The sequence below is a fragment of the Ambystoma mexicanum genome, chromosome 8, assembly GCF_040938575.1.
Source record: "Ambystoma mexicanum isolate Mex_15411 chromosome 8, UKY_AmexF1_1, whole genome shotgun sequence".
Taxonomy (NCBI): Eukaryota; Metazoa; Chordata; class Amphibia; order Caudata; family Ambystomatidae; genus Ambystoma; species Ambystoma mexicanum.
The window spans coordinates 1,650,811,122-1,650,825,535 of NC_090929.1; the positions used below are offsets into that span (position 1 = coordinate 1,650,811,122).

The 14,414-nt window shown below is 45.8% G+C and overlaps 1 protein-coding gene across 3 annotated transcripts in view; it reads right to left on the bottom strand.

Moving 5' to 3' along the window:
* Positions 1-4,224: 4,224 nt before the first annotated feature.
* ENO4 (enolase 4) overlaps positions 4,225-14,414 on the bottom strand; it is a 418,823-nt gene continuing 408,633 nt past the window's right edge. For all 3 annotated transcript variants that reach the window (XM_069611917.1, XM_069611918.1, XM_069611916.1), the window contains one exon: positions 4,225-4,798. In XM_069611917.1, coding sequence (XP_069468018.1) covers positions 4,659-4,798 — 140 coding nt within the window. In that variant the 3' untranslated portion in view covers positions 4,225-4,658. The remainder of the gene's footprint in view (positions 4,799-14,414) is intronic.

Here is a 14,414-nt window from a genome sequence, read left to right on the forward strand (position 1 = left end):
ATTCAGCACATCCAGAGACAAGACCGTCTGGGGGGTCAGCAACGTCGAGGATAGAGGGACCATACCCCCACTCGCCGTCGTCGAAGTGGAAGGCCGTAAGCCCAAATCCGACGGCTGTAAAACCATGCCACATTCCCCTTCCGCCGACAGCGCCGACAAGGCCGTGTCCGGCTGCAGTAAGACGTCAGGGGGGACCGGGTCGTAGACCTCTGGTTGCCAAGCCATAGACTGAGTCGCCGTCGACGAAGGAATCCCCACCGCTGCAGCCTGAACAGTAATAGGCATCGTCAACGACACCGGTGTCGACGAGCAAGTAGCCAGCTCCGAGACTTTAGACTTGGAAGCCGATTTCGATGCCGATTTCCCGGCTGAAGAATCCCGACTCATGGAAGACCTAGGACGGTCCCCTGAGGAGGATTTTGACGTCGCTTGCCTCACCGTCTTAGATAATGAGGAGGAGGAGGAGGACTTTTTGTGTGATGAGGAAGACCCAGCATGCTTCCCCGTATGCTTGACATCAGGGAGGTTGTCGACCGGCCGTACCTTCTTCGAGGGAGGTTCCGACTTGCTCCTGGAGGCCGTTGAGCCAACTTCTGATGCCGGATAGGCACCCGCTCCATCGTTAAACCAGTCGACCAACCTTCTTTTTCTGTCTTTAAGGGTTTTTTGGGAGAAACCCTGGCATATCTCACATGTATCCGCCGTGTGGTGCGGGTGGAGACAGTAGATACAATCCATGTGGGCATCACCTTCATAGACTTTTTTGAGTCCACATGTCGCACAAGGGCGAAATAACGCTTTTCCGGACATAATTCTCCAGAATATAACGTCGCCGAAGCGAAAGAAAAAACAACCTAATTTCTACTAGTAGTAACCACGAGGATCCCACTACTTTGAAAGACGGTTGAAATCTGAGGGAGCGCGGGGGCGGGTCCTGTATTTATATCATGGCGTCCTGACGGCGCGGGCACGCATGATACAAAACGAGGTGGATAGGACGCATAAGTGTCGAAAAAGTTTTCCTACGGGAAAGGGTCTATATAATGTACCGGGGATTCCCAGCCTGACGACGGGGAATATTCTAAGCATGTGAATCCATGAAAGATCCAATGCTGGAGAAAGAAGTGGTCACAAAATGATATGTCAGGATGTTCGGGCCGTTGGCCTCCCTTCCCCACATTTTCAGCACGGGGCAAGGCAGTTCACTCGAGCAGAAGCACACACTCGGGGGCGAGGACACAGTTCCATTACCAGCATCAGGGCCTTCTGTGCCCAAGTCTCTTTACTTATCAAAGTCTCTTGATTCAGAGGGCCTGATGTATCAAAAACAAAACACAAAGTTCTTTTCCTCTCTCAATTTGGATCATTCACTCTTCACCCTGGACCCCCCTCAGCCAGGCTCAGATCCCTTGCCATTGTCCTGGCAGAAAGACACCTTACCAGCAAATATTCTTTTGCGGGTGACACTCGGTTCACCCGGGATCCCCCTCAGCTGTGCTAAGATCCTTCCTCTTACACAATTAGTCTCCCTCAGCCAGGCTCGGACCAATTGCAGTTCGTATTAGCTATCAAAGACTTTCGAATGTGCACAGGGTGTAGTTTCCCCGTTGCAGGACCACTTCAATTTCACAATTCACAATTTACATCTCTCACCTCTCAGTTGGGTACCTAACAGAAACCAATGAATGAGCACCTATGTGGTGCCGGAGCACTCTGTATATGGTATCTATCTTGGTTTCAAAAGTTCAGTCACTTCTTGGATGTTCAAAATTATTTGCGTCGCTCATCACATATGCTTCACACACTGTTCTCTCAGATTTCTTCATACAATGTTGCTGCTTGCAACCTTGGTGCTAACACAGACTGGTCTGCTATCAGTCTACCAGATTCACTGGCTGTACTGAATTTACTGGCACTACTTTGCCGCTGTGGTACTGTCCTTGGCTCCTACAACACACGCTCCTCCCCGCCTATCGATGAGGAAGAGCCCCGGGTGCCTCTAACACACAATGCATGTTTCTTCAACGTGGATTCCAGGTCTTATGTTTTGTATTCTCGAAGGCTTGTGAAAGTAGGGGTTTTTCTCCGAAAAGGTCAAGGGCACTTACCTCCTTGCAACCCTTTCTGGTCTTGCCGTCTTTCTGCTCATATTAAACTGCCATCTTGGAACTGCTGCTTCCTTGTGTGTTTTGCCTTGCTCAGAGTGTGCTTTCATGCTCTGCCTTTTATCCATGTGGGGAAGTGTGATGAAGTCAGGTGTGTGTAATTATCAGTAATTTCCTGACCATTGTGTTGGCACATGTCACGTATACGGCTCGGGTGTTAGTCCATTTTCTCCCACAGTGAGCGGTCTATGAGAAAGTGTTTGTGTCGGGAAAGGGGTGCTTGGGGGTGAAGTTCCTAAGTATACCTGGTAGGATGGGGGAAAGGTGTTACAGGGAAGGGGATACAACGTCTCACCATCCGGTGTCCCACTCCCCAAAGACGTCTCATCCAGGTGATCCTCCCACACTGGTCCCAGGAACTGAATTCAAAAGCGATGGCCGTGTCCTGGCCACCTGGATGACAGATCCCCGGGCACTAGCCGGTTAGACACCTACTTCCTCTTACCATCACTAGGCTGGGTGGCTGACAATGCAAAATGGGTGCAGATTAAAATTTCTTCTCCTGGTCCACAAATGTATCCATGGTAAGGCACCACTGTATCTATCTATTTATCTAACTCAACAAGCCTTCTTGTAATCTCTGCTCTACATCCTTGACTACTCTTGTGGCTCCTCGCACACCCTGTGCTTCCCCTCGCTTCAGCTCTTTCTCTCTAGTTGCTCCACTTGCATGGTATTCTCTTCCCCGGACATCCGAGAAACAGTCCAAATGGATTTGTTCAAAACCAAACTAAAAGCCTACCTTCTCACCTCCAAGTTCTCCTCTTAACCTAACTCTCATCTGCCTGCTAGCTAACATTTATCCCTCGCCTATAACCTGCTTCTGTCCCTCACTTCCTCTGCCTCCACTCTAGCACATCAACCCTCATGGTTACATCCTGAGCACAGCTGGCCATACCAATTACCTGCCCTAAAAAATGTCCATTGTTGGTTGTCCTTAATCTATGTATGTCCACGTATGTTTTGTCCCGGTGATTGCTCCGTTTACTCCCCTCCACAGCCCAGTCAGAATGTCCCTCAAACGCACCCCATTGTAAGAAGCTCACTGATTCCTGTGAAATCTGATTCCTTATCTATTGTACGTTCTTTTGTGATCAAAAGAGCATTGTTCCTCCTGCATATAAATAATTAATAGGACATGGCAAGTTTATCAGGAATGTACACCATCACAATTCTTTGCACTTTCTCACCTGCACTTTGAAAGGACATTGTTGTAAACACCTGCATGCCATGACCTCTCTGAGGCATTCATTGCCCACGGCTTGGTGTCATCATTTAACATTTGGCGACTGCCATGTTCCATGCAGTATATGGTTGCAAAATGCTTGCCCTCCCTTTGGAATTCATTAGCACTGCACCTGCGCCTGAAACCTGACCCTTTAAAAGTTGCGCCCCAAAGACCTCCCTGTTGCTTGCACTACTGGGTGCCTAATCTTTTTCTCTCCTACCCTCCTTTTCCCGCTGCTACCTCCCCTCTATTATTCTCTTCCCATCATGTTGGTGCCATTTAGCGCTTTGCAAAAATAGATGCAGCAAATTAGCTTTGAACCTTTTGGCAGTACCAAGCCATGCAAGTGTGAGGCCCTTTATTCTGCTTTTCACCACATGAAACTATGGGGTATGCACTGGTATCACAGGGCGGAGTGGGCGTTTATGTCTGTAGATATCCAGACCTCTGGCGTGTCCTACATTCTGGGGTACACTCCCATGAAAATGACTGAAGGAGTGCCAAGGGCATACCTCGCAACCTTTTGAGTGGCATGGGCGGGTGAGCAGACGTTGAAGTCCATGGCCATGTGTGGGGCCTGATTGAGAGCACGGTGGGTGACACCAGTCAGACGTGAGTGATTTGAAAGGTATGCTGTAGGTATTTCTTTGCTTTACACTATGTTCTTCATTAAGGGGGAGACTGCAGTTAAACATGTTAAAGAATGTACGAATCCAATCTACAACCCAGCATTGATGGTGAATGCAAGTAGTTCCGCGTTTTTAGATTAAATCAAGCCCGTCTTTTTTGATCCTCTACATTTCAGATTTACAATAAACTTAAGATCAGAACAAGGTGGACAGATTAGTCTTTTATTGTTCTTTTCTCTTTTGTGAAAATTGAGCAGGTTACATAGACCTTGACAGCCTCCATTTCCAGAGTCTTGATTCCAGACCCATTGGGACTTTTGGGAGTTTCTGTCAGCTTCCCTGGGGTCTGGCTGGACTGTGAAAGAGACACACTCAGGGGACACGCATGGCCTGTGTCTGGAGACTTGCAAGGCCACCTCTTCATTGGGCGAAGACCATTCCGGTGCTTGGTTTGTGTAGGAGCACAACGCATCTTCTCTCGGATCATGATTGGGCAGAAGACCAGACTGCCCAGGGCTGGCAGGTTTCAGTGGAATGCCTGCCCTTTCCGGGGTAACTGGATGGTGACATTTGCATGAAGCAGGCGTCCTAAGCAATGATAGGGGCGTGCTTCCGACGGGTAAAGTCACTCTGTGCCTAGTCTTGTTCAAGAGGTTGCGTGTTGAGAACCACCACTTCCTTCTCTTTCTCTTCATCTTCTGACTTCACAGAGATCGCCTCCAGAGTAGCGGGCGTTGGCGTTTCCTCGTGCAGAGCCTGCGTGTCCCGCCTCACACCTGGAGCATATGGGAAAATAGCAGAACACATTAAAAGAAATATCACTTGGAGGCTTTTCCAATACATACACATGTATCATATATAGCTGCCCTATAAGGCCAAGACAATTGTCTGGAGCAAAATGCATGCTTGTCATTTAATTTGCATGCCCAGAATGCATTGCTGAGTAGCTCTGAACTGGAGGTGAACTTTCAGGGGGTACTGAGGCATGCTAGCTGAAATGTCTTCTACTACTCTCAAATGTAAGGTATAAGGGTTTGTTCAAGCATTTATTTTAGCATAACATTGATGCTATTTGCTCAAATTGTATACATAAATAATATAACACACAGGTTTTAAATCGTTGCTGTGTCAAAGCAGTCTCCCACTGCACCATTCCCTTAGCTGTGAACGTTCCTTAAAGGGCATTCGCCCAGCAAACAGATGTACGCATGCGCGCTTGCGCAACCATTTAATCAAATGGGGCAGCACCAGATGTGCCAACTACCTCTGTGTCTTTCCGCAACACGTTAACTACGCATGTGCGCTACTCCCTTCATTTCATTGGATGTGTCCCCTCTAGGCACTACAATTATCTTTCTAGTCCTGCCCCCTAAAACAAATGCACAAGTGTGCACTACTGCCACCATTTAGCTTATTTGTATTCCCAATTACTTTCTTGCTGTTATTAATTAACCACGGTATCATCATTGGGCTCTGAGGAAACTCATAATGTGTGATATAGTCACATTGCTGTGTGAAACACGAGTTGTCCGCTTTATTTGAAGATTAATTTTGCAATTAGTAGTGTAACCAAGAAAAATCCTATCTTGGAAAGGATGCGACTAGAGATAAGCTGTTAAACATGTATGCTAAATACATCACGAAGTAAAACAATTATCTTTAATAAGAGAATACTTAAAAATTTCATGTTATTATCATATTAAGTACAGGGTTATAATTGGGTATGAGTACTCTTTTATTTTGATTCTGATCTCCACAAGCCCGAGGGATGCGTGGTAACAACAAAATGAGGTCCTTGAGACCTCATACGAGTGTGCAGGGCAGTGGAGTAACTTTGCTGAAAATGTTGGGGGGGACAGGGGTGCGGTGGAGGGAGGGCAGATGGTGGCTCTTAGGGATCGTTTCGGCCAAATTGTTCCAAAAAATGTGGTTGAATGGTAGATTTGACTGAATTTGGTCACCACCATTAGTTTGAAGCCAAAGATACCGAACATGAAGAGCTAGGCTTGCGGGGATTCCCCCGCTTCCTATGTTTGGTCAGCATTGGTGGCAGGGGACCCAACAAAAAAAAAGAAGAAAAAGGGATCCTGCTGCGTCAGATCTGACCCGCGTTAGATGGATGGATCTGACGCTGCAGGGTACAGGAGAGGCGGCAGATTGAGAAAAGGTAAGTAGGGGGGTTTATGGGTGTACTGGCGGTTTGGGGGGACATGGGTGTGGTTTTTTGTACCAACTACAGTGAATTGATTTTGTTCCATGGTCAAACAACCTAAATCCCTGAGGGATAACCCTAGACTACTACACCACAAGAGACCATTGCTGATGCTCTGTCATAACTTTCATAAGACTGGTGGCGTATTTTTAAAATTCAATTGAACTCCCACACATCTTCAGCCGGCCTGCCATGCACCCAGTGACACAACATAACATTCACAAACTTAATTCCAATAGAACATACAAACAATGCATTATTTATAATTCATTCAGACACAAAGGTCAACACACATATGCTTTCATACACTCTCACTCACACACAAATGCACCCAGCACCTCCATTGACATACACTGTGTGCACACAACATTTAATTGTACATATACAATAACACATGGAAACAGTGGCACAACGTCCATTGAGCAGACCAGACTTCATCACCCGCTGATCCCTGAAATGTTGGGCTAAGTTGACTTGACCTAGCTGAACCCTGGCCGAAAGGAACAGATTCACTGGAATGTCAGCAATTCGCTTGATTTTTCCTTTCATTCAAAGGCAGAAGCCATCGGTTAATGCAGTGCAGTGGGTGACCAAGTATACTTGGTATCAATTTCTAAATGACATATCTCCAAACATGGGTTCTGCACAGCACCTTATATGTGTATGTGCTGATAGATTTTTTCTACAAGATTCTGACTGATTAAAATTAAGGTATGTTTTCCTGTGTTCAGCAGGAAGTGAAGTACCGAGCGGGAGAGGCAGATGCCCCCGAACCGGGACATTTGTCATTGAGACAACTCTCCCGTTCGCACCTCAAAGAGGGTGCCCAACGGCAAAGGTTTCTCGCTAGCAGGACAATGTGTACTGAGCAATTCCTGCTCAGCACGCTCATTGTCCTGGCAGAAAGACACCTTACCTGTTCCGAATGGTAGAGGTGTCCCGCTGCCAGGACAATGTCCCAAGGAGCTCCGGTCAGCAGAGGGTCCTCACGTTGCACTGTATCAACAAAGCATTACAGTGTGAGTCATTAGACACTGATAGGAGGGAGAGGGTACTATTAGCAGGGACTTTTGTCTCTTTAGAAATGTGAATGGGAGGGAGTGATCAGAAGTGAGAAGGGTGCATAATGTTGCCTGCTTTATGAAATGACTATAGCTTTAAAACAAAAGGGGGATTTGTTAGGCTCACATGAATCTACATGAGGCTATTGTGACTTTGCATGCAGAATGGGGAGAATAAAACTAAAGCCATACTCCCACGGCTCAACATATTTCTATGACAATGTATATAGTGTATGGTTAGTTTACTATGAATGGCTAGTTTATTATGTAATGTGGTTTGCTTCCAAAGCATTGCTATAAATAATTATTTAAGCACATGAAATGTAAAGCAAAACCTTAATAAATATCTATATCAACTAAACCTGGAAAGATGTGTGCGGTCGCTTAAATTGTCCACATTCCAGTTTCATTTAACCAAATGTGTGATCCCAAGCAAATCATTTAATCACATTGTGCCTTATCTGCAGCTCTGCAAGTGATTCTGATTCACTTCAAAGCTTTTGTTAATGTATCATGGTATAATGATGGAAAAGCCTAATGACTATAGAGTTGCTCCACATATAACAATAGTGCAATTTAGATATTTTGCACCACAAAGATGTTTGTCACTTGGCTTATTTATGGCAACTTATTCTAAAGTTACTTCCATGGTGCTTCCAAGTATCAAGGACCGGTGATGTGCCTTGCAATGTCCTTTTCTGTGAAGTCACTTCTGTTGGTGCAATCCATATGCTAATTAGGAGGTTTGCATGTATTTTGCCCTATAGGGCTTGGACAGTGCTCTAATAGATGAGTTTGCTGCATCTGGCATGAACCTGCAGTATAATTATTTTTGTTATGTGTTAAAATGCCATCTACCACGAATGTTACCAAAAATGTAGACTGGGGCAGGGGTGGGCGGTTTGGGGGCGTGAATGAGAGCATGTGGAATTGCACGCACTGCATTTCGTCGCTCACCTCCCACTCTTACAATGTTGGACACTCCCCTGCTTAGTTTGGCAAGTGAAGCAGTTTTCAGTGGCCTGTAACCTGAACCATGACACCCATTTACTAATTTGCACCAAACCGTCGTGAAAAAGTGTCCACAAAGTTTGAAATACTTTTTGCCAGTTTGGTGAAGATTATTTTTGGCGGCAGGAGGAAAAATTATACAGTTCCTTCTGTGCACCTAGAGCAAACAAAAGTTCACCATGTTTTGAAGGCATATAGCACTCAGCTTCATTCCACAGAATTTGCAGAGTACAACAGTTTTGGGTCACAGGTTTTCTCAGCTTGACTCTTTCCACTCTACTTGGGGAGGGCACACCTTCCGCCAACTTCATTTTGAAATTAGGATGGTGGTGCTTTAGTACCATCTGAAAAGTGGCAAGACTAATTTGAGAGGCGATAAAGAGCTGTGGCTTGCTACAGAGAATGCGCCATTTATTATTGTTAGTGTGTCTTCACACCTGGGCGTTCATATGTACTGTGAGCTCTGCTCACATTGTCCAAATGTGACATGCACCTTCACTAGGCACAGCCAGCAGGCCAGCCCCCCAACAAACATACACAAACACAATAAAATATATACCTCTGCTCTGCTTTCAATGTCTCATGTTACACCAACCTAACCTCTTCGCCCTCACGCACCTCCAGACAGAAACCAGCAAGCTGAATGAGATTCCTAGTTCCAGATTGTGTGTCGCACGAACCCAAAGCCGGAAATCGATTCTCTGCGACGTGGCCCCTAGAAGTGCTGCTGCTAGTATAGCAGCACATGCGCCAGGTCCTGCAACACCCAGTTCAGCACCCTGTCTACTGACTTTGAGTCAGACCAGCCAGGGTGAGGGACTGAGCCACGCAGAGCATCCGGCCCTGCATGCGTTGCAGCGCGGCTGCCAAGCACCTCAGCATTACGTAAGGAGACAGCGCAAGTCTTGCTGGGCACCCCAGCATGGCTCGCGCTATCCAATTACATAAGTGATGATTACAGACCCCCTTCTATCCCCCCAAAAGATTGAGGGGACAAAAAGGCATGCCACAGAAGTTGGGGAGGACAAAAACCCCTGTCCCCCCCCTATAATTACGCCCATGGTGCAGGGCCCGTCACAGGCACAGCCTACTCAACCTCGCCGCTGGCACATAATAGATGCACTCGGCCATTAAACCAAAGAAACTACAAGGCCTTCAGAAGAGTGTTTGCATGCAAAAGGGACACCGACTGTTGATGAGCGTCCCTCGCCTTCTCAGGAGGAGAACAGATGAAAAGCCTTCCCTTCCCTTTCTGGTTATCCAGAATCGCAGAGATTAACTGGATCCTACTGGATGTGAACGAATTTCCTGAGGTTCAGGGACATTCCTATGGAGGGTAAAATCAAACACATCTTCATTAGATGGGACAAAAGCATACCTGCCAAGTGGATGTTCAAGTGTCAGTGGTGCAGGTCGAGGAAGATGATTACTGGGAACAGCAACCACTGCCAGGTCTTTTGTAAAGAATCTTGGTACAAGCGCGAGTCCGGATTTTCTGAGCACTGTGAAGACCTCCACAACTTGTTTCTAAATGTCACGAGGGTGCACAGTCTGGCCTGCACACAGGGTTGTCATGATCCGGAGCCAGGCATCATTAACAATGCACTTCACTTTGGGGGCAACTCGGCCAAAACCGGGTAAAACTGAGCATATGGCTAGGTCCCCGAGTGGTCTCTGTGATCTGTAGAAAAGGAAACTGGGATAGTGAGCAAAGGCAATTGCATACGTATATGTTGGACAGCCCTTTAGCAACCAGTTGCCTTATTGTCACCGTGGCATGGTCCAACTGGAGCTGCTCCAATGCCAACTGATAGTGCTTTTCAGTTCTAGTCTCATCAAGAGGAATTTCAAAGGTTGAGCTACCCATCAGGGCAGTGTAACTACTGCCATGCTCGACAGAGCATATATTGAAGAGATGTAGACGGAAAGTCTCAAGACTTTTGTCAAATGAAAGGGAATACATTTTTCAAAAAGTCAAATGGGCAGTGAGAAATCCTAAAAGCGTGACCCCTTTATTCGGCTAGAATATTCTAGTTTGAAAAAATTCAGGACACATAGTTCCATGCGTGAAGAAGGGGCCTGCGTCTGCCTCGTTGCTTGTAAAGCTAAACACGTATTAGCCTAATACAGGTGTCATCCTTTAATGAATGTCAATGAATACAATCATCAATACCTAAACATTGCTCTTTATCCGACTACAGTGTAATCCAGTGTTGGCAAATCCATAGGCTTTCAAGGAGGTCGATCTGAAAGGTAATAGTTACCCATACTCCTAGCCAGAGCCTGGCATATCACTGCACACAAGGATCCACTATTCATTCACTGCATTGCATTCTAGTTACCCGTACTCCTAGCCAGAGCCTGGCATATCACTGCACACAAGGATCCACTATTCATTCACTGCATTGCATTCTAGTTACCCGTACTCCTAGCCAGAGCCTGGCATATCACTGCACTCAAGGATCCACTATTCATTCACTGCATTGCATTCTAGTTACCCGTACTCCTAGCCAGAGCCTGGCATATCACTGCACACAAGGATCCACTATTCATTCACTGCATTGCATTCTAGTTACCCGTACTCCTAGCCAGAGCCTGGCATATCACTGCACACAAGGATCCACTATTCATTCACTGCATTCTAGTTACCCGTACTCCTAGCCAGAGCCTGGCATATCACTGCACACAATGATCCACTATTCATTCACTGCATTGCATTCTAGTTACCCATACTCCTAGCCAGAGCCTGGCATATCACTGCACACAAGGATCCACTATTCATTCACTGCATTGCATTCTAGTTACCTATGCCCCTAACCAGGCCCTGGCATCTCCCTGGACACATTAATCCATTATTTGTTCACTGCATTGCATTCTACCTACACTAACTGCTAACCAGGCCCTGGCATCTCACCGGACACAGGAATCCATTATCCGTTCACTGCATTGCATTTTAGTTACCCATACTGCTAGCCAGAGCCTGGTGTTTCCCTGGAAGCAGGAAGCCAGTATTTGTTCACGTGATTGCTTCTAGTTACCCCTAATCAAAGCCTGGCCTCTCGCTGGATACAGGAATCCATTCTTCACTGCGTTGCATTCTAGTTACCCTTACCTGTAACCAGACTGTAGCGTCTCACTGGAAACAGGAATTCATTATTCATTCATGTTATTATTTCTAGTTACCCCTAACCAGAGCCTGGCATCTCACTGGACACAAGAATCCATTGTTTGGTCAGTGCATTGCATTCTAGTTATCCCTACCCAGAGCTTGGGATCTCAGTGGACACAGGAATCCATTATTCACTGCAATGCAATCTAGCTACCCATATCCCTAACCATGCCCTGGCATTGCACCGGACACAATAATCCATTATTTGTTCACTGCATTGAATTCTAGTTACCCATACCCCTAACCAGACCCTGGGATCTCACTGGACACAAGAATCCATTATTTGTTCACTGCATTGAATTGTAGTTACCCGTGCCCCTAACCAGACCCTGGCATCTCACTGGACACAAGAATCCATTATTTGCTCATTGCATTGCATTCTAGTTACCCGTACCTCTAACCAGACTCTATCATCTCACTGGACACAGGAATTCATTATTCGTTCACTGCATCGCTTCTAGTTACCCCGACCCAGAGCCTGGGATCTCAGTGGACACAAGAATCCATTATTCCTTCACTTCATTGCTTCTAGTTATCCATATCCACTAACCAGGCCTGGATCTCACTGGACACAGGAATCAATTATTCCTTCATTTCTTCTAGTTACCCGTATCCACTAACCAGAGCCAGAGGAATCAATTATTCCTTCACTTCATTGCTGACACAGGAATTAATTATTCCTTCACTTCATTGCTTCTAGTTACCCACATCCACTAATAAGAGCCTGGTGTCACACTGGACACAGGGATCAATTATTCCTTCATTTCATTGCTTCTAGTTACCCATATCCGCTAATCAGAGCCCGGTGTCACACTGGACACAGGAATTCATTATTCCTTCACTTCATTGCTTCTAGTTACCCATATCCACGAATCAGAGCCCGGTGTCACACTGGACACAGGAATCAATTATTCCTTCACTTCATTGCTTCTAGTTACCCATATCCACTGACCAGAGCCCGGTGTCACACTGGACACAGGGATCAATTATTCCTTCACTTCTTTGCTGACACAGGAATTAATTATTCCTTCACGTCATTGCTTCTAGTTACCCATATCCACTAATAAGAGCCTGGTGTCACACTGGACACAGGAATCAATTTTTCCTTCATTTCATTGCTTCTCGTTACCCATATCCACTAATCAGAGCCCGGTGTCACACTGGACACAGGAATCAATTATTCCTTCACTTCATTGCTTCTAGTTACCCATATCCACTAATAAGAGCCTGCTGTCACACTGGACACAGGAATCAATTATTCCTTCACTTCATTGCTTCTAGTTACCCATATCCACTAATCAGAGCCCGGTGTCACACTGGACACAGGAATCAATTATTCCTTCACTTCATTGCTTCTAGTTACCCATATCCACTAATAAGAGCCTGATGTCACACTGGACACAGGAATCAATTATTCCTTCACTTCATTGCTTCTAGTTACCCATATCCACTAACCAGAGCCCGGTGTCACACTGGACACAGGAATCAATTATTCCTTCACTTCATTGCTTCTAGTTACCCATATCCATTGACCAGAGCCCGGTGTCACACTGGACACAGGAATCCATTATTCCTTCACTTCATTGCTTCTAGTTACCCATATCCACTAATCAGAGCCCGGTGTCACACTGGACACAGGAATCAATTATTCCTTCACTTCATTGCTTCTAGTTACCCATATCCACTGACCAGAGCCCAGTGTCACACTGGACACAGGGATCAATTATTCCTTCACTTCTTTGCTGACACAGGAATTAATTATTCCTTCACTTCATTGCTTCTAGTTACCCATATCCACTAATAAGAGCCTGGTGTCACACTGGACACAGGAATCAATTTTTCCTTCATTTCATTGCTTCTCGTTACCCATATCCACTAATCAGAGCCCGGTGTCACACTGGACACAGGAATCAATTATTCCTTCACTTCATTGCTTCTAGTTACCCATATCCACTAATAAGAGCCTGCTGTCACACTGGACACAGGAATCAATTATTCCTTCACTTCATTGCTTCTAGTTACCCATATCCACTAATCAGAGCCCGGTGTCACACTGGACACAGGAATCAATTATTCCTTCACTTCATTGCTTCTAGTTACCCATATCCACTAATAAGAGCCTGATGTCACACTGGACACAGGAATCAATTATTCCTTCACTTCATTGCTTCTAGTTACCCATATCCATTGACCCGAGCCCGGTGTCACACTGGACACAGGAATCCATTATTCCTTCACTTCATTGCTTCTAGTTACCCATATCCACTAATCAGAGCCCGGTGTCACACTGGACACAGGAATCAATTATTCCTTCACTTCATTGCTTCTAGATACCCATATCCACTAATCAGAGCCCGGTGTCACACTGGACACAGGAATGAATTATTCCTTCACTTCTTTGCTTCTAGTTACCCATATCCACTAACCAGAGCCTGGTGTCACACTGGACACAGGAATCAATTATTCCTTCATTTCATTGCTTCTAGTTACCCATATCCACTAATCAGAGCCCGGTGTCACACTGGACACAGGAATGAATTATTCCTTCACTTCATTGCTTCTAGTTACCCATATCCACTAATCAGAGCCCGGTGTCACACTGGACACAGGAATCAATTTTTCCTTCACTTCATTGCTTCTTGTTACCCATATCCACTAATCGGAGCCTGGTGTCACACTGGACACACAAATCCATTATTTGTTCACTGCAAGGCATTTTATTTATCCATATCTCTAACCAGAGCCTGGCAACTCACTGGACACAAGGGGTGCGTTTCTTACCTGTAACTCAATTTTTCCAGCATTAGTATTTTTCATAGATTCACATGCTATGAACATTCCCGGTCATCAAGCTGGTTCCCAGCCCGACGACGGGGAATGTTCATAGCATGTGAATCTATGAAAGATCCAATGCTGGAGAAGAGTGATCTTCTCCCCTA